Below are 24,529 nucleotides of genomic sequence, written 5' to 3'. Positions count from 1 at the left end.
AAGTGACGGTTGAAATAAAAGCACTGAAAGGGTGGGGAACTTGTTTGCTCGAAGAAATTAAAGTGGCAGTAGAGCTGAAGCTGAACCTCTACGAGGAAGCTGAAATGTCATTTAATACTGATTCGCTGAAATAAACTCGGCACTAAAAGAAGGGGAAGTGGCAGGTTGGGGGGAAAATAAAGCGTCAAAAGAAGTTTAAAGTTATAGCTAAAGTGAAACAAGATAAAAGTATTTTAAGATATTAACGTTGAAAGAGAAGCGCTGAACGAACTTGAAGTAGCAACTCATTAATTTGAAGTTGTAGCTGAAATTAAAGCGCTGAAAGAAATGTGAAGTTACGGTTAGTTTCGGCATTAAAAGAATTTGAAATGGCGGTTGAAAGAGAAGCGCTGAATAAAAGTGGTATTCATAGTCGAGTCCTTGAAAGAAATTGAAATAGCGATTTAAAAAAAAAAAAAACAGTAGACATTTTGAAGTTGTCGCTGAAAGATGTTCGAGTGGCAACTAAACCGTTAGTTTTAAGTTGTAGCTGAAGTTTTCAGCACTGAAGGACTTTTTACCTTCAAGATTCTTTCAGAAGCAGTGAAGGAACTTCCAGCTGTTGTCAAATCTCTAAAAGTCGAAGCGGCGCCGAAAGAGTTCAAAGTTGCAGCTGAAGCTCTGAAGGACTTTGAAGTGTCAAGTTGGTTTCCAGATTCCTCCGCTGGGCACTGAAATAACTTTGAGTTTTTTCTCAAAACCTCTAAAAGTAATTGAAGTGGCAGTTTAATCCGAAGCACTGAGAGATTTTCAGGTGCCACTTGACGCGAATATTGTGAAAGGCGTTGAAGTGGCAGTTGAGATATGAGTACTGGCAAGACACGTCAGGGAATCAGTGGTTATTACATCTGGTGAAGGGCTCGTTGAATAGGAGGGATATGGTATGAGTAAAACAAATCAAAACAGTCCCAAGGCACATTGGACATTGCATTGTTGCCTACATACAGTAGGTCTTCATCCTTGTCATCATCATCATCATCAGTTGCTTACAGACTCTCACCGTCTTATATCCTATATCAGCGCGGCAGTAGTGACGAGGTGACATTTGGCCCGTCGGCCAATCGGAACGGACCACGTTCTGCCCGTGGTGTAGTTGACTTCCTCCGCCTCTGAGGGTGGAGGATTAGACGGAGCAGGTGGTTCAAACCTGTCAATCACGTCCTCAGTCTGTTGGCTGCTCGCCGTCCTCGGGGCTCGTTGGCTCGCTGAGGTCTCCGTCGCTTCACGTCTTCGTCTTGTTGGGTGTCGTATCACTAAATTACAAAATATATCTTTCTTTATAGACAAAAAAATCATATCTTATAACATTTGGTCATCATTAAGTCATTCATCTCTATCATATTGTATTAATAATACAATGATAATTATGATATTATATGTATATAATATAATAATACATTGACAGAAGTATTTAACATTTTATAAAATATTTGATTTGGACTTATTTGACAATATTATTTTATATTTTTGTTAGATTTTTTTGTTATATAAAATATGTATTTCAGATCATATTTAAATAAAGTATTATCCTACATTATATTATTATTCATTGATTGAATATTTTGTATGCTTTAAAAAAATGGTAATAGTTTTGAATATGTAGAGCAATATTCAAAATGTCTTTTAAATTGGTTGATTAGGAATCATATTTAGGACTTTAAAAAAAAAAAAATTTGGAAAAAAAATAAAATTGTTCAATTATAATTGTAATTTTATCAGGAATGTCCAGCAGTTTTTTTCGAATGTGTTTTCGTGATCAAAAAGGATCAATTTATTGACCTTATCAATAACTTTCATTAATTAGCAGCGTTTACAAACAGCTGATATCCACAGTTGAAGCCTGACTGTTGCAGACAGCAGACTGTTCATGGATTCTCTGTTTACTCGCCGTCTGCTCCGAACCACAGAGGAAAACGCTCCGACGAACAAACCACACAAAAACCTACTCCTAAAAACGACCAATCGCGTCGCGCCGCGCGCCCGCGACTGGACTTGACCTCGCTCACCTCTGCCGCACGGCGGCCGGGCGAGCATCGCCATGGAAACACACACAGACGTGGTACGACTGGTGATCCCTGGCGGGACTGACGGGCGGGGCGGGCGAGGGAAAGGAAAATGAAGGCAAGCGAGCAGGTGTCGCCATGGTGATTTGGAGACGGAGGGATACTCCGGTGGAGCAGCTGTTGCCATGGAGACGCACAATGCATGTCATCCTTGTGCTCGCTGGAACGAAAGGGTGGTTGCGATGAGACAGCAGCTCGTTAATGTGCTGGATCTGACTACTCTGCAAAAAAGCGAAGGCTGACTGGAAGGTCGGAAACGCTTCTTTTTGCGATGATTAACAACAACAACAAAAATGCATATGCCAGTATTGTAATGATCTAATAATATTATCTCATGCTGATTTGGGACGTTCAGGCAAATCAAGCGATCCGATTTTCAGTCTCAACCTGGTTTTGACGTTCTGGTTGTTGCGTTTACGTCGAATATTAAAAACCATAATGACCTATTTCTATAAAAAAAAAAAATGATCGCAGTTGTTGCCCCAAAATCAAAAGCGAGTCAATAAATAACAATAAATATCTTTCATGAACTTTCCAAAACATATTAGCTAACGCTTTATGTAAGATTAAAAACAATGAGTAAAATATTCAAATACAATGATTAAAAACAGAACGAGGCAGATTAAAACCAGTAAATAGTCAATGAATGCCGATGCAGAATATGGACTTGTTGTTTTTCCCCCCTGATTTGCGTCTGGCAGGTCGTTTCCACAACTGATTGGAAAAGTCACTATCGATGAGAGATGAGCCCTCAAAATGATCACAATCATCAAAAGTGTTGCATTTTCTGTGGGCCGAAGTAAATAAGTGTATATATATATACAATAACACGGCCGAACTTATGTACGTGTGCAACGTGTGGCAGCAGAACCGGCCGTCCCGAAGCCAACAGGCGTTGATATGGCGCAATAACAGCCTCCACTTGAACCGCATCCAGTCGTGAGAGCGTCGTTGGAAGAGGTTTAAGCTGCGTTCGCTGCCCAGCAACGTCATTTTTCTCACCAACGTTGGAAACCATTATGTTGGCTTTTGTCACGTTGAAACAGGAAAGAGAGAAACAAAAATAAAAGTAGCATCGTATTCAGGAGCTTTTTTGTCACTTGAACGGAAAAAGAAAAAACACACAAAAAAAATAAAATAATAAAATTTTTAAAAAAGTGCTCATAAGTATGTGGACACAGTTGAGCGTCCAAAAGAGGGCGTTATCGGTTCATTTCATGGGAACCACAGATGCCTGTTTATTCAGGTTTTTTTTTTAAATTTCAGCTCTGAGCGTGTGCAGAGACGAGTAGGAGACGTTGCAGCGTCAGCAGCGCACGAACGTGAAACACGCAACGTATGGCTTCGGCATTTAATGCGCCGCGTGACCTCTGCTGCCGAGGTCACGGGTCGGTTGTAAAGAAATGTCACGGTCCATCACGTTCAAACAACCGAGGACGTCAAGCTTTATTCATTGTGGTCGGATAAATGCTGAGTGTGCATTTGTTTCCGTTTTTTTTTTTTTTTTTTTTTTTTTTACGCCAACGTGAATGTTTCAGCATATTTTCATATGCAGTGCAAATATAAAAAAATGAAAAGGATGAAGAGTTTTTAAAAAAAAAAATTTTTTTTTTTTTTTTTTTTTTTTTAATGATTTCAACTTCATCTCCATCCTCGTCCTCTTCTTTTGTTTTTTTTGATTTCCTTTGACTCCCGCTGCTTCCCGTCCGTCCGCGTCCTCCGTCTCCTCTGTACTCGACTGCACTCGGTGTCCACCGTGTTCCAGGATTAATGAGCTTGCCTCCGCCCTGACCGGCCAACGTAAAGAGCGCAGCCATTTCCAGCCGCCGTCAGCTGGACTTTGAGTCCTCTCTGCTCCTGTAATGAGCTTCTGCTTTTGCCAGGAAAAAATAATAATAAAATAAAATAGGGCGAAAGAGTCTTGAGTGACGCCGGCCGTATCGCTGGCAGAGAATCAGAAATGTCCATTAATGAAGATGCTCTGTGAGTGCCCGAGTGACCCCTCGCTTGAGGAACGGTACTCACAAGCTTCCTCGTGTTATTTACTGGAAGGAACGACATCTTCCCACTTAGAAGAAACCTCAAAATCTTTTAATACGATATCGGGAAACTTGCGCACGGACCAAAGATCGTTCGATTTTGTCTGGACGAAGCGTTCGCGAACTCCCTCTTGTGACTCCCGCTCTTATTTTTGAGTCATTATTTCCTGTAAAAATTTTGTGTGGAAACCTAATTTGGACACTGAAGCTGACAGGAACGGAGTGTTTTCCACAGAAAACAACACGTGGCGGACCTTTAAAAACATCAGACCCGGGTTGTAAAGAGTTATAATTAGACTCTTAATGGCACGGATCCAGATCCGGCTTGTTGCTTGTCGAGAACCATCTGATAAACGAGCTCACTACCGTCTCCTCGCCGGCTGCTGTCGGTGTTAAACCGGCTAACGAAACAGTTTGTTTACACGAATGTTAAATTAACCGACGAGAGGAGGGCCCCGGTTTGTCTTTGTAGGCCCGAGAAATCAATATTTAATAGAAAACAGATAATCGTCTGCTCCGCCGCGGCTAATCTACGATTCCTGGAAGTGAAATAAGCCTGACTCATCCTCCGTCTCTCCTCATCTGTCTCGCCGAGTGGAAACATTTTCCTCAGGCCTCGATGTTTCCTCGTTTGAAACCAATACAACTCGTGAAAAAAACAACAACACATTAATACGTGACATCATGGGTTGTTTCCATTTATCTTAAACCGAGAAGATAAATGTCTGTTTTAAAGTCTTTTAATAGGAAGTTTCCATGTAAATAAATGTTTTTTTTTTTTTTTGTGTGTGTGTAATTCAACACAACAGTATAAGAGCCAATTTTTTAGCTGTTTAAAGGTCCCATATTCTAACATTTTCCGGTGTTTTATTTGCATATTTTTGTGGTTTTAAGTTCCAAAAAACATCTCAAAATAGTTTTACATCTCTTCTCTTATGCTTCGCTGTGGAGTTTTGCCATGAACGTTTGAATGAATGTTTCTGTGTCTGTTTCTTTAAGGTGAATTGATATTCAAGCCCCTCTCTTCTGATTGGCTGGCTGGGGCGAGGGGTGGATCTGACTCAGAATCTGAGAATACTATGCCCCGCCCACCTATACTAGAAAACCTGACTGCACCATAGGCATGTCAATCAAACCAGGCACGACACCAAACATACCGCTCTGTGAGGCCTAATATCTAGTTTATGATGGAATTATTTTCAGAAGAATCACCAGAAAACGAATAAGAAGGAGCGAATCTAGCAAATGACACCGTAATGACTTGTGTCATAAAAATGATTATCTTTGTATTTCAAGAGAGAAGTTGAATGGGAGTCTATGGAGCCAGAGCCTTTTTGGAGCCAACCCCTACTGGCTCTTGGTGGTATTGCAGTTTAAGGCACTTCCACTAGTGGCCTCACTTTTCCAACCAGGAGGTTACGTCCACTTTTATATACAGTCTGTGGGAAAGACAGATAAAATAAACAAAGAATATTATTGTATTTGATATGTATTGATAGAATTTATTCATAGCCTGTAGAGTTAGTGCACTTTCGCATCAACTGTAATTTTCAGACCCGGAGACTATCTCCATTTTTCTGTGAAGTCTACAGACTACATGAAACTGTGTCTCTCTTCAAATTAACAATAAAAAAAAACAAAAAAACACCAAAACTAAATGTTTCACTTCAATGGTGGTGTTTTATTCAAATATATTATGTGTGGGTGTCTAATTGCTCTGCTCTTTTTATGAAGGCGGTCGATGAAAAAGCTTTTCCTCTGCTCCGCCACAACACACACACACACACACACACACACACACACACACACACACACACACACACACACATCGTATTTCGCCGCTTAAAACGACTGAACAAAGAAGTTTCCTTCACGGAAGACGGACATCAGAGTCAGTGAGTCGAGGCGTATTTTGTGCAAATGGTACAGCGCTGTTGGCCCGGCTGACACTGATTGCTTACACCTCCTCCTGCCAAGCCAGTAATGGCTTCCCCCGGCCTCAAGGGCACTCAGGTGACAAATTACAGCCTTTGGCAGGTGAAACCCTTCGGAGACCCAGTCAGGCTCTATGCTGATGACGTGCACTCAGTGAAAAGGTTCTGGCTCATCGGACGCCCCTTCTGAATTACACAGCTGTGTGTAGTGTCTCATCTTAACATTTGGTCCAAAGGCAAAAAAAAAAGATGAAGCGAGACGAAACCAGAATTGACCCAAAACTGAAGAGTGTAAAGCCGCTGCTGGTTTGACCGCGTCCCAACCTTTCTGCTAGCTTTGTTGGTTTTACATAGACGGTTTATTTAATCTGTCGATTCCCACAGACAGTATATAAAAGCGGACTCTCTTAAACTGCAATACCAGTGATGGCCACTCGGGGGTTGGCTCTAAAAAGCCTCTGGCTCCATAAACTCCCCTTCAACTTTTCTCATTAAATACAAAGTCAATAATTTTTTTTCCATAAGTCTCTATTGTTCACTAAAATCACTCCTTCTTATTAGTTTTCTGGTGGTTCATCTGAAAATAATTCCATTGTTAATTAGATATTAGGCCTCAAAGAGCGGTATGATTGGTGTCTGGTTTGATTGACATGTTCAGTTTTCAGTAAAGGTGGGCGGGGCATAATCTCATACTTACATATTATATTTATTTTTTTCATTGCACAAAAATAAGGATTTTAACTTTATGAAAGTCATTTTCTTAAGTTCTGAAAACGGTTAATTATACAGTTTAAATTTATGATATAATATAATAATGTGTATATAATAATAATAAAAAAAAAAACATGTATTTAACATGGGAAATCTTACAAGGATAAACACTGAAACTAAGGAACGTGTTGACAAAACTTTTGTTGGTAGATTTGTATTCTTCTTTACTTGTTCCTCAGTTAGATTAGTAATTTATTCAGGCTAAACTCTTTATGTAATTTATGTACTTAAAAAAAACTTTAAAAAATCTAAGTGAATGTTTTTTGGTAGAAAAAAAAACTTGATTTTAATTCATAAAGGTTTGTTATCAAATTAGAACTTTTAACTTTCATATCAGAAGTTTTAATGTCCCTGAATGGGTCAAGATTTCTTTATTTTGTCTCTTTATTAAAGTTACATTTGTGATATAAACTAATACATGTATAAATGGGACAATATTGTTTTGTTTTCTCGACAAGATTCAGGATAGGACGTATCATTATTATTAACGTATCGGGAAGCCACTCGATTGACAACACATTTGTTTTCATTTCTTCTTTCTTCCCGCGCGGACAATGACGACAATTCATGGCTTTGGAATTGGGTCAATAAATCTGCCTTCATAACAGTAAACAAACACAAATGGAAACTGCTCGTTAAAAAAAAGCCTCGCTTCCCTCCGGGACGCTTAATAGTGTGATTTTTCATCATCGCTTTTTTATTTTTTGAGACTTGAAAACAGGCCACGAATGTGACGGCGACGTCTCGGCTCGTTGATGAACGAGCGCGCCGTCAGAAGAGCGTTATTGATTGATGAGTGAGCGATGTCCTTTCACCCGAAGATGGATTTGAAACACAGAACGCCCCCCGAGCATCCGAGTACTTCTACTTCAACCGTCCTTCAGTATTCTTCCACAGTCACTTCTTTTTCAAAATTTTCTTTTCTTTCTCGTTTCCTTCGACTTTTTTTTAATGTCCTCGTTCAGCCTCGGTTTCAGAAACGTTTCGATTGTTTGTTTTTGTTTTAACTGAGGTATGACTGTGGCAGCCATTTTTTTATTTTGTCTTCCACTCATCCGTCTGTCCATTTAGCGAGATGGGGCAGAGAGGCGTTACCGAACCTCATTTCCTTTTGGAATGACCCTAATTACTCGGCCAGGAAATATAAGATAATTAGAGATTTGGTCTTTTAACTGCCCGAGTGCGTCCGTCCTCCCCCTTCGCAGAGGAGACGTCGCTTATTCGAAACGGCGTCGCTGTATCCGCTGTGATCTGTTTACAACATGCAACTTTAGCTCATTGGGTGTAAAACGGGTTCATGGGGGGTCGGTTCAATCCCCGGACAGAGCGAGTCGAGGTGTTGATGTCAGCGTTAACGAGGCCTCACGTACTGTCGGAACTCATCAATGTTAGTGACGGATACAACTTCCAGACGACTTTTTGTTGTTGTTGTTGTGTTTTGTTACCGGGCTCCCCCAGATCTCGTCAGGATAAAGACCAAGACTTATTCATTTATTTTTAATGGAGAAATTGAATGAACAGATTCCTCTGTTTCACTTTTGTTTTCTTCTTTGAACCAAATTACGGCTGAATCGTTTGTCTCCTCCTCCTCTTAGAAAAAAAAAAAAAGATGAATTTTCATTGTGCAAAAACTCGTGATGTGATTTGTGCATATTATTTTGTATTTTGTGGTTCTGTAACATTTTCATGGTGTAATCTGTGTAGATTCCCATGAAAAAAAAACGTTTCCACATATTTTCCCCATGTTATTATGTTGCAACATTAACACGTCAAACATATGATGACACGTGTAGCATGTGTAAAACACGGGAAACTTTTATTTCACTTCTTCTCTTTCTCATTTGCCACTGCGGCTCATTTTTACTTTCACTCCAGTTCTCTTTCTTCTTTTCCTGTTTAATGGGTGACGATTAATCTGATTGGTCAACTGTACATTTGAATTGCGCTCAAATCAACATGACAGCACATCGTGCTCGTCACAAAAAAAAAAATCACGCTGCCATCTCCATAGCAACATCGTAACAACAGAGAGGATTTGTAGTCTGTTTTAATGCTCTCTAGCGATGGTGGGATTTCTCAAAACTGAATAAATACAGCACATAGAAACACGAAACTGCTCAGCTAGCTCAACGTTGTAACTAAGATATCTGCTGGAAAAAGAAATCCACGGACACGTTTTTTGTTTTTTTTTACAATGCTCTGGAAAACTGCTAGCCTATTGAGTTACGATCATATCAGCTGGGCCAACTAATAACATAAAGCACCCTGTTGTGTAATATTGCTTAATTTTGACAGTGCAAACCAAATTCTGTTTGAGTAAGTTTCGAGTTTTTCCATTTACAGGTTAAATTAGCTTTGCACGACATTTTCTTGGAAAGGAGTATAAAGATGATGTAATGAAACATGTTGACCTCTTCGGTTCTTTTCATCAAAAACCCCAAAAACCAGAACGGCACGAAAATTTTAATCTGCCACTAAAAAAAAAACCCGCCGCCGTTTTCCAGCTGAATGACGTCCTTGTTCGGAGCGCCGAACTCCCATAAATCTTTATTGAGCAGACACAGAAGGAGAGATTAAACGAGAGCTCCATTGATCCCTTCCAACCTCTGAGTTTAATCCCACCAGGGGGGCCACAGATGACTTCACGGTGGGACCGTAAGACACGATTTTGATTGGCCCCTCGCGAGGACGGGAGCTCTGCGCTCGACTTCCTGCGATTTATAGAGTCGAGTTGATGTTTTCTGAGAAATCAGTCAGCATCTCTTTACTCCCTCGAGGAAACTCTCTGATGTGAGTTTGCTGCTGTAGCTTTTTTGTCCCAGTTAACAGAATGTTCCATAATTGGCTTTAATGAATCAGATTAGTTGGACTAAATGCCTCGTTTGGACTGTTCAAACATCAGTCAGTGAGAGGAATAAACACACAAAGTAAATGAATCCGAAAGAGTCAAACCAAGCCTCCTCCACAGTCTGGCCGTGACAGGGAGTTATTAATGTGTTTTTTATATCATTCAAATGTACAAAACCAAATGTTGTCTGTAGCCCCTTTCTTACTAAAAAAGACTAAGTTTGGAAGCATTTTGTTCGTTGGACTCTGGAAGGGAAAACAATAGTTCAGCACGCAGTGATTTAACAAGTATTTTATCCCTATAAAAGACAGAAAAGATAAAAAAAAAAAAAAAAAAAAAAAAAAAAAAAAAAAACGTGTGTCTGTAAAAAAATAGCAAATACGTTGATTCTAAACGCTTTAAGAAACATTACGGCGACTTAAAAGTGACTAAACATGAAAATCGAAACAGAGTTTGGTTACTTTCCCATCTCTACAAAATAGTATATATCTATATAAATACACATGGTTATATATGATCAAATAAAAAAGCATACTGCAAAATAATTGAACATCCCTGCAAAAGTTGTGGAGATTGTTCTGATTTGCGGCTCGACCTCGGGACTCCACATCAACACGTTTATAAGTCAATGAAGCTGTCAGCTGTCATGTTGCTGATGCTGCATGTTGGAGTGGGATTACCCCCCCACCCCCACACCCACACCCACCCACACATTAAACACATCACACACCAGCCGCCACTACATCCGGGGGTCGGGGTATTCCCGGTCAAACGCCGTGTTCTGCCTGATCAGCAAATCCCGAATCACAGCCTGAATATCCTTTTTCTCCTCTCCCCACCGCTGTGCCATCCCACGGCGGGGCGGTGGGGGGCACAGCGGACGAATGCAGATCTGACCTCCCGTCGCCGTGGGGGGGGGGTATAAATGAACGAGGACATAATCTATCTGTCAAGAGAAAAAATGTGAACCTCAAATCTTCTGCTCATTTAAAAGATTGTCGGAATTAAAGCGTAAAATATGTCTTACGCTTCTTTGCTCTCAAAACCCGCTGAGCTAAATTACAGGATATTTAACTTTTTTTTTTAATTTCACTTTGACATGAATCAGATTTGAGTTTCAGATGTGTATTTCATGTTTCTGTCTACACTCCTAAAACTCTCTGTAACATTCCCGCCAGTCAGAAAAAAATTGGCAGCTGTCCGACTGTAGCCAGCGTTTTAGACCCGATCCCCTTTAGTTCAACGCGTCGGAGATCGTTTGACTGCTTCCGAGCTTCTTCTCGGGGATCCCTCGGCCTCCTCTCATCTCGTCATTGTGACTGCGGTCATTAACGTCGCCGCCGCCGTCGTCCTTTCCCATCTGTGTTTGCATATCGCCGAGCAAATTAACTGGCAGAAATGCATCGTCGGCACTCTCCTTATTGAATCTCGCCCTGGCAAATTGGTTGTTAGGGGAATCCTCAGGGGTGGTATCAGCACCGGGGAGCCCAGCGGAGCTCAGCCACCGCTGGGATAGAAAGTGGATTAATGGAGAGAGAGAACGGCGGCACATGTGGGCTGCCACATGACTTTTAGGAACTAATAAAAACATCCATCCAGATTAAAAAAAAAAAAAAAAAAATCAACCAATTAAACATAACTTCTCTGAGCAGATGTGTCTCATCAGCTTCTGGTTTTTAGTCAAAGAACACAACTGAAGTGATTTTAAAACTAGTTTTTTTTTGTAATTATTTTAGTATGAAATAAAGAAAATGTTTTAACTAGTTATCCTGAAGGAAGGAAAGTCGTTTCTTTCTTTGTCGTGTAAATTACGGCTCTTGTATGTCATAAAAACTGTGTCGGAGGAGGTCGGGGTGGATGGATGGGTCACTTTAATGAGTTTGCTTCCTGTTTCCTACCAACAGTCAATGCGACCGCGATTGTTTCCTGAACTTAAAGGATAATTCAGATTTATTTCAACCTGGCGTCTGTACAGATTCGAGGAAAAAAACGAGAGGTCGCACAAAACAACGGACATTGCGGGCAAAAAAAAGTTCGAACTCTCTGCTGTTTCAGGTTTATAGATTCATCATCACTGTAGGCCCCACATGGTTCATACGTCTAACAACGTTTAAACACACTATAAAGTATGCGGGTGTGTTACAAGCAGTAAGCCCACTGTAATGTCACCCATTGGGTTTGGGAGCCAAGACACGCCCCCCAAACATAGCTCTCTTTGAGGCCTGATATCTAATTATTGATGTCATATTTTTTCAGATAAACCACCAGAACATTGATCAGAAGGAATAAATCTAGCTAACGACACCATAATGACTTGTGGAAAACATGTATTGACATTTTATATTTCGTGACAGAAGTTAATGTTTTTTTGAACGGGAGCCGAGAGGTTTCTTGGAGCCAGTCCCCCTAGTGGCTCCTCAGTGGTATTGCACTTTAAAGCACTTCACTTTTGAGACCAGGAGGCTACATCCATTTATATATAAATTCTATGGTGTGTTTCCGTATAGGTTGGTGAGGCTTGTGTAGTATACTATGTTTATATTGCTTTTTCTGCTATCAAAGCCTTTTTATTTGTGAAAGTAACCATCAGCAAAAAGGCTCCATAACCTCCTTCAAGCGATGCACCATTTCCCGCTGATTGTCTCGCCAATAAAGTAAACCTCCCTCTTTGATAAAAAAATTAAAAAGCTCCATTACCTTGACCAATAACACCTGAGACGCCAGGTTCAGTCCCACAAACCTGAAACTCTCCGTCTTTCGCTGGTCACCTTCACTCAAAGAAAAGGTATGGAAAGATCATTTTCTCTCTTTGGTCTCTCCGCCGCTCCCGGTGGCTCTTTCTCTCTCCCTCTCAGGAAAAACCTTGATTGACAATCACAACTCAGATTGGATTCTTGTGTTTCATTTATTTGTCCAACAGGGAGGTAATGGAGTGTTACAGTAGTAGCGCCCAACGGCATTTACACCGTTTTTCTCTTTATAGAAGGCAGACTAATGGTGCTGAGGGTCGGACATGCAGAGGTCACCTCAGGGCAGGTTTGGTGTACATCACTTCCTCCTCTGTGACTGACTGAAAACCCTCCTGGGAAACACATGGTTTTCAGTGATGGACTTACTTGTGTCATCATTTTTACATCGAAGAGTTTGATTTTGAAATGACATTGTTTTGAAGCGGGCACCTGAAGGTTTGAAGACTCTATGATAGAAGTGAGAGAGTATGTAGAACAAGACTGAGTGTTATTATTGAAAGCCCTTTGAAAGGCGATATGAGTCTGGGTCAGTTGTGGATCAGTTGGTCCGTTCCAGTCTGGGTCAGTTTGTCTGTTCCCATCTGGATTCGTCAGTCTGTTCCGCATGTTTGGGTCAGTTTGTTCTGGTCTGGTTCTAGATTCGGTTTGTTTGGTCCAGCCTGGAGGAGTTTATCTGTTCTGTTCAGGTCTGGGTTAGTTGGTCCATTTTGGTCTGGATGATTTGGTTTGTTCCAGTGAGGGTCAGTTGGTTTGTTCGAGATCACCCGGCCTGTTCTGGTTTGGGTCAGTTGGTCTGTTCCGGTCTGTTCTGGTTTGGGTTATCACTTTTGCTTTCATGTCTTCACAGCAGCTAATTTTGAAGATTCTTGACAAATGAAGGGACATGTTTCATTTTTGTGAAAGTACCACTCGTGGCAAATTCACTTTGAGCTCAGCTCTAATTACAAGAAAAAGATGGTTTTGCTGAGAACTTGAGACTTGATTGAATTCCGATAACTTGACCTCTGACTTGCTCTGGTTTTCCTGTATGTGTAAGAAGGATGATGCTGGAGAAAAAGTTGTTTCTTCTTCTTTGAACCATCATGAATATGTCGATTAAACTGTCTCTGGTTTATGTTGCAGTAGATTTGTATTGATTTATCCATTACGAGCTGTTTATTGCTGTGATTCTAAAATTTAACTTCTTGGAAAATGAATCTAAACGTCTTTTCTTCTTTTTTCTTTTTTTAACTGATACTGTTTCACCCTTTGACTCCTGCCCGGCTCCTCTTGATGTGTCGGGTCTAACGGCCATCGACATCGCTCTGTGTGCCTTATTGAACAAACTATTTGAAGCCGAATAGGAAGCCGACTGTGTCGCAGATCAGTATCTGCCGGATCGTATCGAGTTAACGTCGATCCGGGCCTACTCGCTCCGGGATTACCTCTGTCCTCTGGATAACTTTGAGGGGAAAAGCTCCAATTTAATGTACGGCTGGGGGGTGGGGCAGGAAGTCCGGTGAAAAAATAGGCACGATGTAACGACAAAGAGATGCAACCGCCGCGGCGGACTCAGGCATCAATCAAGCCGCAAAAACTCCCAAAGATCATTTCCTTCAGGTGAATTATGTAAAACTCTGCGGGCTGTTTGGCCGTTAAATATTCATGCTGTTATGGTTGTGCAGCACTTCGGAAAACTTCTCGGTGATGTCAACAGTGCCTAATGGAAACACAACGGCCCATGAATGATTCAGGAAAGGAAAAGGGTAGAGATTTGGACTTAAGGGCTACAGTTAAAAACAAAAACCTAATCGGTCCCTCCAGGAAATCGCGATGTTGCGAGTGCAATAACAAACGCAAATTCATGCAATCTTAGCAAGTATTTCCGGGAGCTTGCAATTTTGCTAAATTCCCGGGTTTTGTTTTATGCAAAACAAATTTCGAAAGAAAATTTTTGTTAACAAAAATAACTACAAAAACTGGAATAAGCGGTAAAATCTTTAAAAACAATTAAAAAAAATTCCTCAATCTACAATTTTCCGTGAAATTTTGCAATTTTACAGCAAAAAAACTCACTTCAAACTCTGTAAATTACAGCGAGGTTTTTGAGAAATTCAGACGCAAATTCAAACATTTTGTATTGCAACAATCCCCCCACAAAACTGGAGGGACTGCTTGATGAGATCTTAGGGTGTCTTTTTTAAAAAAAAATACTTAAAAACCCGAGAAAATAAACACACACATCAAGAAAAGAAATGATGTGAAATTTCATTTTTCAAGTACATTTCTACCACGTTGAGTTTAGCTTGATGCTGCTGGAGAGACTTGTAATCGTCTAAATCTGTTCAGTCAACAAGTGCGTTTCGTGACTGTCACGTCGGCGCGGTGAAGTATCGACGACTCTGCTGAGCCTCATTCTGTCAAACTAAACAAGACAATGTGAAGTGAGGTGATGCATTTGTCCTCAGAGGAGCGGGTCAATATTACTTCCAAGTTTGCGCAAGCGAACCCGCTGGTGCAGATCAGGACTTCATTATTGCTGCTTCCATCAGTGAGAAAAAAGGTGCAGTTATGGCAGATGAATATGTTTTAACATTCATTTAAGACTACAGTGCGCTGTTCTTCCCTCTTCTCTTCATCTAATGTTGATGAGATGAATGCACCCTTTTGTTTCAGATGATTTTGTGTCGGTCTGTAAAGGAAATTAACGTTGACAAGGCTTCATTTTCTCTGAACATAATTAATGTGTTTGAGTATTTCCATTTAATTCTTTTTTTTTTTTTTTTTTACTTCCACTCCTCTACATTTCCAAGGGAAATATTGTGCTTTGTGCTCCACTACAGTTATTTAACAGCTTCAGTTACTTTTCAGATGAAGATTTGACCCAATGAATAAACCTTTTTTTTTTTAGCTTTTAAAGTACAAAACCGTTTTTAACGGCTCCACCGAACAGTGATTTTTCTCTCTAAACTTCTCACATATTTCAGTAAATGTTAAAAAAGGTCCAATATCTCACCAAAAATCAAAGCTTCGACAAAAAGCCCCAGAAACTGAAAACAGATTTGTGAATCAGGACTGTTTTTTTTTTTTATTCTTTCCTCTCAGTAATCATCTGACGAACCCTCACATTTATCTGCCGCCGATCAAACACGGGCATTAACATTTCATTCACTCCAAAAAATAAATAAAGTATGTTTTCACCTCAATAATATAATAAATCATGCACGTTGGCAGTGGGTGAATTGGTTATATTTAAACGTCATTTAAGAAACTCTGTGAAGAACTCTTACGCGTTAGCCGACTAAGCTCGTATGATATATATATATATATATTATATATATATATATGTTTTTGTCAAAAGTATTACGGGCGATACAAGAAGCAGTATTATTTTGGACTTGTTTAGTTGTTTACTGCTGGATTTATTTCATCCAAAATAGGAGGGAAAAACCACAACGTCTCTACTTTTAGTTCAACAGATGTAACGGTCTCTGTGAGCTGCACAGCATCTGGACGTCTGTTATTTTGGCAGCTAATGGCGACAAAAGAAACATTTATTCACATTTTAAAAATGCCAGATTCGTTTCTGAATACCGACACTGAAATAAATGTATTGTGAAGTGTTCCCGTGCTTATTATTATGGATAAGGATCTGTTCCTAAGCTTCCCCGTCGCCGCTCAAATGAGCGCCACCTCAGAGGGCTTTCGACAGCCGCCGTCAGGCCTGGAGCTACCGAAGGAACAAAACAAGCTTTTCCACCGAGCTGACAGCGGAGGATATTGGACATGCAGCGCTGGCTACATGTTAATTGCCAGTGTTCCCGTAGCCGGTCGAGTGCATTCAGTGCGGTTCGGTGTCATATATCATAGCAGGGTGGTTAACTCCAGACTATCTGGAATGCAGCCATGTTGTGCTCCACTGTACTGAGGAATTTAAATGGCAATTTGTATGTGTCTATCCAATTAATTGGTTTTTTTTTACTTGGAAGGGCTAAATAAAGACGTTAGAGTAAAAAAAAAAAAAAAAAAAGAAAAGAGTGAGAAGGGATCACTCAGCTTTTCAAAATACAGGATTGGGTTGCGTGAAACTGAATATTAAGGTTGACAGGGCACAGAATAAGAATACGGTAATTAAGATTGTGGAAAGAAGCCAGCTAGACAATCTCTTATGGTATTCTAGATATGTTTTCTTTTCATGGCTGATACGATACCAATTATATGTAGCTAATCTAGAAGACCGATAGCTGAGATTTGGGGTCTTTTTTAAAGGTTATTTTGAAGGGTAATACTCTTATGGCTGTTAGGATAACGACAATTGCCTTCCAGACTATTGCTCACTGCTTTAGTTATCTTTGCTGTGATTATAGTCTGGAAACCCTGTTAGCATGAAGTGATTCTAGTCTGGAAACCCTGTTCTACAACAAGTAGTTCCGACTCGGCGATCTGATTGGTCAACTATACATTTGAAATGGGTTCAAATCACCATAAAGCTCATCACTAGAAATATCACTCCGCCTCCTCAATGGGAATATATAACTGGAATTGAATTTCATATAATATGCAATATAATGTTGTTTTTACTTGTCATAGGTCTACTAATTGTGAGTCTTTTCATTCTTCTTCGTCGCTACGAGCACCCGTACCATAAGACACTAGGTAGTTGCGCATTTTCAATCCTAGCGGCGGCCAGCATGACCGGTTTGGTTTTAACACGACATGGTGCTAAAATCTTAAAAATACATGACTCCATCGATATCGTTTTTCATTAGATATCTTAGTTACACCGAGATTGAGCTAGCTGAGCAGTTTAGTGTTTCTATGTTCTGTATTTATTCAGTTTGAGAAACCGTCTCTAGAAAGCAATAAAACGGGATAGATCTCATCTCTGTTGCTAGGGTCGTTGCTAAGGGTTGAAGTACTTCCTGGAGTGGTAAACATTGCCTACGTCACATAAGAGTCTACTGACGCGACTGATTGTTTTCTTACCCCCATGTATTGCCATGGAAACGGACATCACACTAACAAAAAGTTTTATATTTTGAGAACGAATGGCCCCCACAATATGAATACATTTTGTTTGTGTATTTTATTTAGTTGGTAACTTTTTGTATAATTGCAATATTAAATGAGAGGGTGATGCTTTAACGTGATTATTGGCACGAAAAATGTATAATGCTACACCTATTAGCATTAACAGCACAGTGACTAGTTTTACTGACTGAAAACAGTGAAAAAAGACAAACGGGATGGATTTTAAATGTGTCATACAATTGTTTAGTCACATAATAATCAAAACACTAACGATAGAGAACACCTAGAAAAAATCAGAACACAGAAAATATCTGAAAGTGTCAGTGCTGTCTGCAGACAAAATGCTATTCTTATCAAAGCATATATATTGTTTCAACCATTACTTTAGGAATTTTGTCATTAACTCATTATTATGATTTTAAATCTGTTTTGTTTAATGGTCACCACTGTGTCATTTTTTATATTAATAACAGTGTGACTTGATATCTGTAATATACTCGGTTTGGCTTCTTCCTCTGGTTGCCTGCAGTGTTACACATTTTACAGGTCTGGATATCTGTCCAGCCAAATCTGATAAAGGGGATATATTGCTTTTTTTTTTTTTTTTTTTTTTGATCCGCTGATACACTATGCTCCAGGGAGGTGATTTTTATTGGAAAAAAAAAACACATTTCATTTAAAATAACACTGATAAATGGTTGCGGTAAATTAAAAGATTTTGAATTTAAAGTAACACTGATAAAGGGTTGGTTCCCGTGTAAGAAGCTTTGTGATATTAAACTGTCTTCCAGTGGAGCAGAAAGCTTTTTTTAATGCATTTCAAAGACCCACATATGACGTGGTCACTAAAACAAAATACATAATTTATTCTTTTGGGTTGTAAAAAGAAGCACTAAAAAAAGATTACTTTAGTGGGACATAATGAACGGTGTTACAAAATAGGTTTTTTTGTTGATTCCTTAGGAGGTAAATGCACTATGCCGTACGTCATTTTGGTCTTCATTGGACAAATGGTGGAAAATCCAAATTAGCGTTCACAACTCATGGCAAAAGTAGAGACTTGACCAAAAATATTATCAATGCCTGAGGAAAATCACATATAGCAGTCCCAGTTGCTGCAACAATAAAAAAAAATAAAAACATGTATATCCTGAAAAAGTGTACTTTTATTAATTGCAACAAAAACTATTGATTTGATTCTTTAACCTGAAATCCAAACTTGGAACCTGTCTCTTTCTTGGAGTTACTCCTGAATGTTAGTGAAAAATGTGATGTGATATCTTCCTCCTAAAACCCTTTCGTGATCACTTGTGGAAAAAAGCACATTGTCAGTTATTTATTCTCAATGGAGATGTTACTCACATCCTGCAGCTACAGAAAGACCCGGGTGTTGTTGTTGTTGTTCTTCTTTCCTTCACATCTTCCACATCAGACAGTAATGTTCAAGCCGCCGTGCAAAGAACTGAACCCTCCTGTCCGTTGTTTCCGTTTGTTAAATTCTAAAATGCCATAAAAAAAAACGTTGCAGAGAAAAGATTGTTTATCCTCCGACAGCTGACGGTGCTGTCCAAAGAGAGATGTAGCGCTCTCTAGTGGCGACACTAAGACACTGATTGTGTTTCTGGATCAATGACCTCAATTTTGCTGATTTGTTTCTCTGCACATATTTGTTGTCATGTTTCCGTCTCCTGAACATGAGCAGTGTTTTCTTCTCACATACTGTTTACGCTGACCCGGTTGTTGTTCTGTGTGTCTGCAGGTTTTTAATCGTCCTGGGTTGTTTGATTCTGGCCATTTTGACCACATTCAGGGAACACGAGAAGGTGTCTGCACACTGGCTGGTTATACTGGTGAGATTTAATTTGTTCTTTTTCTTTCCTGAAGAAAAAGCTTTAACCTCCCTGTAAAAAAAAATTGTTATTCCCTCTTAAGATTTTAATTATTTATTATTATTTTTAACACAATGTTTAATTTATTGATTGTAATATAAACAAACAGATACAAATGGAAAATGTACACATCGGATGTAGATATGAAAGAACAAGATTTAATGAAACCTACTTAACACCAACTTTTGAAGAATTAACTGGAACTATGGAACAATAAAAGGTAAGTAAATGGATCGAGAACAGTTAAGATAATAAAGGAAAATGCAATAACGCTGATAAAAAACATTGCAATATAGCTGTAAAATAATTCATTTAAAAAAAAAAAAAACTGACCGATTAAAGCATGAAGAACACGGACACCATAAAACTGCAAGAAAATGATAAAAAAAACATTACCCCAAGTAAAATGTTAAAACTTTAAAATTGTAATATTGACATTGTAAGTATAGTTGAATTTAAATCCTTTTTTAAAGTTATACAGCTTATATTTTGTTTAAATTTCTGTGTTTGAAGTACAACAATGAAGTGATTGAAAAATTTGAATATTTCTTCGCAGGAAACCTTCGCCATCTTCATCTTCGGAGCAGAGTTTGCACTGAGGATTTGGGCGGCGGGTTGCTGCTGTCGCTACAAAGGATGGAGGGGGAGGCTGAAGTTCGCTCGCAAACCCCTGTGTATGTTGGGTAAGGAGAAGGTGGAATCATAAATATTTATGAGCGTAAAAAAAAAATTGGTGATGCCCTGTAAATGTTGCGTAACAAGGAAAATAACAATAAATATACACGGCGCACGGGTGCTTTTATACCAACGGGATATGAACAAAGACACAATGTGACCTTTAGCGACCCCTGTTGGAAATATAGGAGGAATTACAACAACAGAGGGAAACTAAACTGGAGCAGAGATCCAACAAAGGTGGAAAGGTAAACAACACATTATTTACAGTGTTGTTTTTTTCTTCTGCTGATGCTGTTAATGTTTTTTTTTTCCTGCAGTGCATGAATACATACAAATACAACCGGACCAAATTTATCTGGACGTTTACTGAAGAAGGAGAATTAATACAAATAGGTTTAACTGCAGCAAAAGTAAAAGAAACAAAGACACTGCAAAAAATAACTTCACGTTTAAAAGAAGACTAATAGCCCTGTAAGGATGAATGAAAATGACGGTACGTTGATTTGGTTGAAAATTAAAGGGGCAACGATGTAAATTCCAGTTTGACCCTGATGGTGGCAGTTTTGTCTCACTGTTTTGATATTTAAACCAGGACACAAATGATACAGCAGTGTGTCTGTTTGGCTTCGTGTCACGGTAACATGATGCTGCAGCACCTGGGCGTCAGGTTTAGTGCAGAACAGCAATATCTTTGTTATTGATGAGTTAGATGTTGTGCCATTCATCAATAAGATAATTTAAGGCAGGAACCACAGTATTAAGATAACAAAGATATTGAGGCACCTTGGTCAAAATACGTCCACGTTGCGTCACCAATAGAGGTTAGGACTGACGATGGATCTCATTAGTTCCCTCAGCTGTCACAAGAAGTTTTCCAGCACGATTTTCCAGTTTTGAGAAGCCAGAAAATCTCTCGAACTCTCCCAGAAAACGTCAGCCTTTAGCTGCTTTGGCCACAAATGCAGAAAAGGAAAGAAGAGCCACGACTTCCAAAAGCTGACAGAGGCTCTGAAAATCATCAGATTTAAACACCGGAGACGTCTCGTCTGTCCGTCCACGCTTGACCGAAGAACTGTGCTGACTGGTTTGGACTTTCTAGGTGTCACTGAGAAACGAAGATTTCTGACTTCTTTACAAGCAGCACGGCTTTAATATGTGGCTTCATCTTCCTTAAATCCGTGCTGAGGTATGTAGTCGTATCAGAAATACAATGAACGCATGCAAAGTTGAATCTATCTTATCATTGATATTAACAAGCATTATTTCGGTATTTCATTTGCAGTTATGACGCTGCGAAGCACTTTAGATAAAAAAAAAGATCCCCGTAAACTACTTTTGATGTGACAACCAAATCTTATGAGCAGCATTTCATCAGCGTCTTTATGCTCAGCTCTTGTTAAGAACTCACTCTGCAGCAGCTCTTCGAAATGCATTCATCATCCCACAAAGACGACTTAATCAGTGTGTCGGGTCAGACTCATTAAAGCTTTGATGAGAGCTTTTTTCGTGGAGAATCTTTTATGAAAGTTTTTGTCTGCTGTCTTTTCTCTCTCCCAGACATCTTTGTGCTGATTGCCTCGGTGCCGGTGGTGGCGGTGCGTAACCAGGGTAATGTGTTGGCCACGTCCCTGCGCAGCCTGCGCTTCCTGCAGATCCTGCGGATGCTGCGCATGGACCGGAGAGGAGGCACCTGGAAACTGCTGGGATCCGCCATCTACGCGCACAGTAAGGTAGGACTGGACCCGAGCCGACTTCCTTCACTTTCTCCAGGAACTGAGTGAAATGCATCAGTGAAATAAAGTTTGGCACTGAAAGGAGTTGCAAAGGCGTAAAGGCGTGGAAATGTGTACTAGAATGTAACTTAGAAAATAATGTCTTGACTATGGACTGTGAAAGCAGTTGAAGTGTTCGACCGATATAGACAATACAGGACACTCTCTGAATTGGAGACCATTATATGCTGGGAAATAAGGCCAAAACTAACAAGGCCTGCAAAGATGTAGTAAAGATTTCTGTATATATTTTTTTTTTTCGAGTTTTTACCACATTGGTTTGTTTTCATCGCGGCACATGTGGGCACTTCTGTTTCTGCAGGAGCTGATCACCGCCTGGTACATCGGCTTCCTGTCTCTGATCCTGGCGTCTTTCCTGGTCTACCTGGTGGAGAAGGACGACGTCTCCATGAACGTGTCCGACCACGATAACCCCACGGCCCAGCCCAAACCGCAGGACTTTGACACCTACGCCGACGCACTGTGGTGGGGACTGGTACGTACGTTCACTAAAGTTCCAGACAACGTAGACTTCTTGTTGGGACCTCGCGACGGACCCGAGACGTGAAATTTCTCCCACAGTGATCCAACACAGTCCATAATTTATGGACCTGGCTTTATGCTATACAGCAACATCTGTAAAACCACACAAAGCAGAGTAGAAATAAACAATAAAAGATTCAAAAGGTGCAAATGTAGGCAAAGTAGATAAATTCAATTATTCAAAATAAAAAATTAATAGAACTGCAATCGCTACTCTCCAAAAATCCGGAGACAACTGAAACTGCACTAAAAACAAGAGGAAATATTTCAGTTCACTGACAGAATTTATTCTATTGTTTTCATGACAACAAAAGGTAATTATTTCCGCAGAGTTTTTGTCTGTTTGTTGGCTCGATATCTGCCGAGTTGAGATTGGATTTGGCTGCAGCTCGGTGGACAGACTGGTGCCTGGCCACATCATCAACTGAAAACATTTTGGCTTCGATCCAAATCTGGGATTTCTGCCAAAAAAATATTTTTTTTGCCGAAAGAAGAAAAAAACAGCTTTTTTAGCCACTAATATCGTGCTGCCTTCAAGTGTTGTCAGGAATGCCCAACCTTAAGAGCTTCAGAGTGTGCTGCTGGCTTTCTTTCTTTTTGTTTTGTTGAGTCCAACTTGGAGGCCAAACAATACCAGAAAAAAAAAAAGCCTGCAGCTTGCGGAGCTACTTTAATGAATGCCTCTCGTGAGAGAAGCAGTGATGCTGTTTTTCTTTCCCGCAGCACGGCCTCATTAAAGCGACCGTCCGAAAGGTCAAAACCCGAAAAGTTCAAATTCTTGTGACAGCTGAGCATCTGCCGCGCTGAAGTGTCCTTTCGCCCGATGCTCAGCGGTCAACCGGTTGCTTGTTGGAGGTGATTTTCTGACACCGGGAAACACCGACGTGCCCTTCGGCGGATCGATACCGAGTTTCTACGCAGAAAGATATCACAGCTGAAACGAGGACACTGACGATTGTTGGGGGATGAATGTCAAGGACTGAATTCACACTGAAGTGCATTTTGTCACTGAATGTTTTTTTGTTTTTTGTTTTTTTTGTCTCCTGCAGATCACACTGACAACCATCGGTTACGGCGACAAAACCCCAAAGACGTGGGCCGGGAGACTGTTAGCCGGCACTTTTGCTCTGATCGGAGTGTCCTTCTTCGCTTTGCCTGCAGTCAGTACACTCTTCCATACAAAATTCTTAACAAATTTAACACAGCCGCTGATAGTCGATTGCAGAAATTCGGTAGGTGGTTAAATTTGCTGACAAAGGGAGATTTGCTATAAAGTTACACCGTTTACTCACTTACACCAAGATGGACTGAGAAGTCAAACACAGCTCTTTTTGTTCTGCACTTAAAGACAGACAACTTTAGCCCCCCCCAAAAAACAAACTTTATTAGTACAGAACCTTTCATGCAGGTTAGTATGCAAAGCAAAGTGCTTCACAGGTGACAGGCTGGAAGACGTAGAAAGCGACTAGTGTCTCTTACCCTTTACGACACTTTGAAACTTGACAGATGCGACCTTTAAGAAAGTTCATTTAAAACGATCGTGTGTGTGCGGCGCCCCCAAAATGTTAAGCCCACCTTTTTTCTTTTTTTTTTTTTCAAACGACTTGTGTCGGATTAGCAGCGACCTGGTGGTATTCATGCAGCGTGAGCTCTCGGCTGTGCTTTTTCTGGCTGCAGGGTATTCTGGGTTCGGGCTTGGCTCTGAAGGTCCAGGAACAGCACAGACAGAAGCACTTTGAGAAGCGCAGACATCCAGCCGCTGGGCTCATCCAGGTGAGTTGACACCCCCCCCCACCCCCCCTCACACACACACACATCTCCCCGACGTCATCATCGTCCTTCTCGTGTGCTTTTGGTCCAGTTGGGAGTTGTTGTTTTTTTAGATTTAGACTCAATCCCCTGAAGCCTGTTGCAGGTTTCGATCACATTAGATTGTTTGACTGTGTTCTTTTCTTCTTATCTCAAGTCTGCCTGGCGATATTATTCCACCAATCCAATCAGGGACGACCTTATTGCCACATGGAGATTTTATGAAACTGTCATCTCTCTTCCCTGTTTCAGGCAAGTACCACTAAACATCCTCCGTGCGCCACTGTGCATTTACACTAAACCCCTGAACATGAATTATGTTGGGTTTTCCTACATCCCGGTGCCATGAAATGGAATCAGAGGCCTCAACATGATTAGAGGATA

The 24,529-nt window shown here is 40.2% G+C and overlaps 1 protein-coding gene across 2 annotated transcripts in view; it reads left to right on the top strand.

Moving 5' to 3' along the window:
• Window positions 1–24,529, top strand: part of kcnq3 (potassium voltage-gated channel, KQT-like subfamily, member 3) — an 88,294-nt gene that overhangs the window by 45,661 nt on the left and 18,104 nt on the right. For both annotated transcript variants that reach the window (XM_069169978.1, XM_069169977.1), the window contains exons 3-9: window positions 19,214–19,304; window positions 19,900–20,026; window positions 21,579–21,751; window positions 22,116–22,289; window positions 23,386–23,496; window positions 24,014–24,109; window positions 24,303–24,397. In XM_069169978.1, the coding sequence (XP_069026079.1) occupies window positions 19,214–19,304; window positions 19,900–20,026; window positions 21,579–21,751; window positions 22,116–22,289; window positions 23,386–23,496; window positions 24,014–24,109; window positions 24,303–24,397 (867 nt within the window). The remainder of the gene's footprint in view (window positions 1–19,213; window positions 19,305–19,899; window positions 20,027–21,578; window positions 21,752–22,115; window positions 22,290–23,385; window positions 23,497–24,013; window positions 24,110–24,302; window positions 24,398–24,529) is intronic.

This window comes from Embiotoca jacksoni, unplaced genomic scaffold (assembly GCF_022577435.1).
Source record: "Embiotoca jacksoni isolate LCO1_2020_lvr unplaced genomic scaffold, fEmbJac1.0.p SCAF_48, whole genome shotgun sequence".
Taxonomy (NCBI): Eukaryota; Metazoa; Chordata; class Actinopteri; family Embiotocidae; genus Embiotoca; species Embiotoca jacksoni.
The sequence above is the reverse complement of the archived record's forward strand: the minus strand, read 5'-3'. Positions and strand labels throughout refer to the sequence as shown.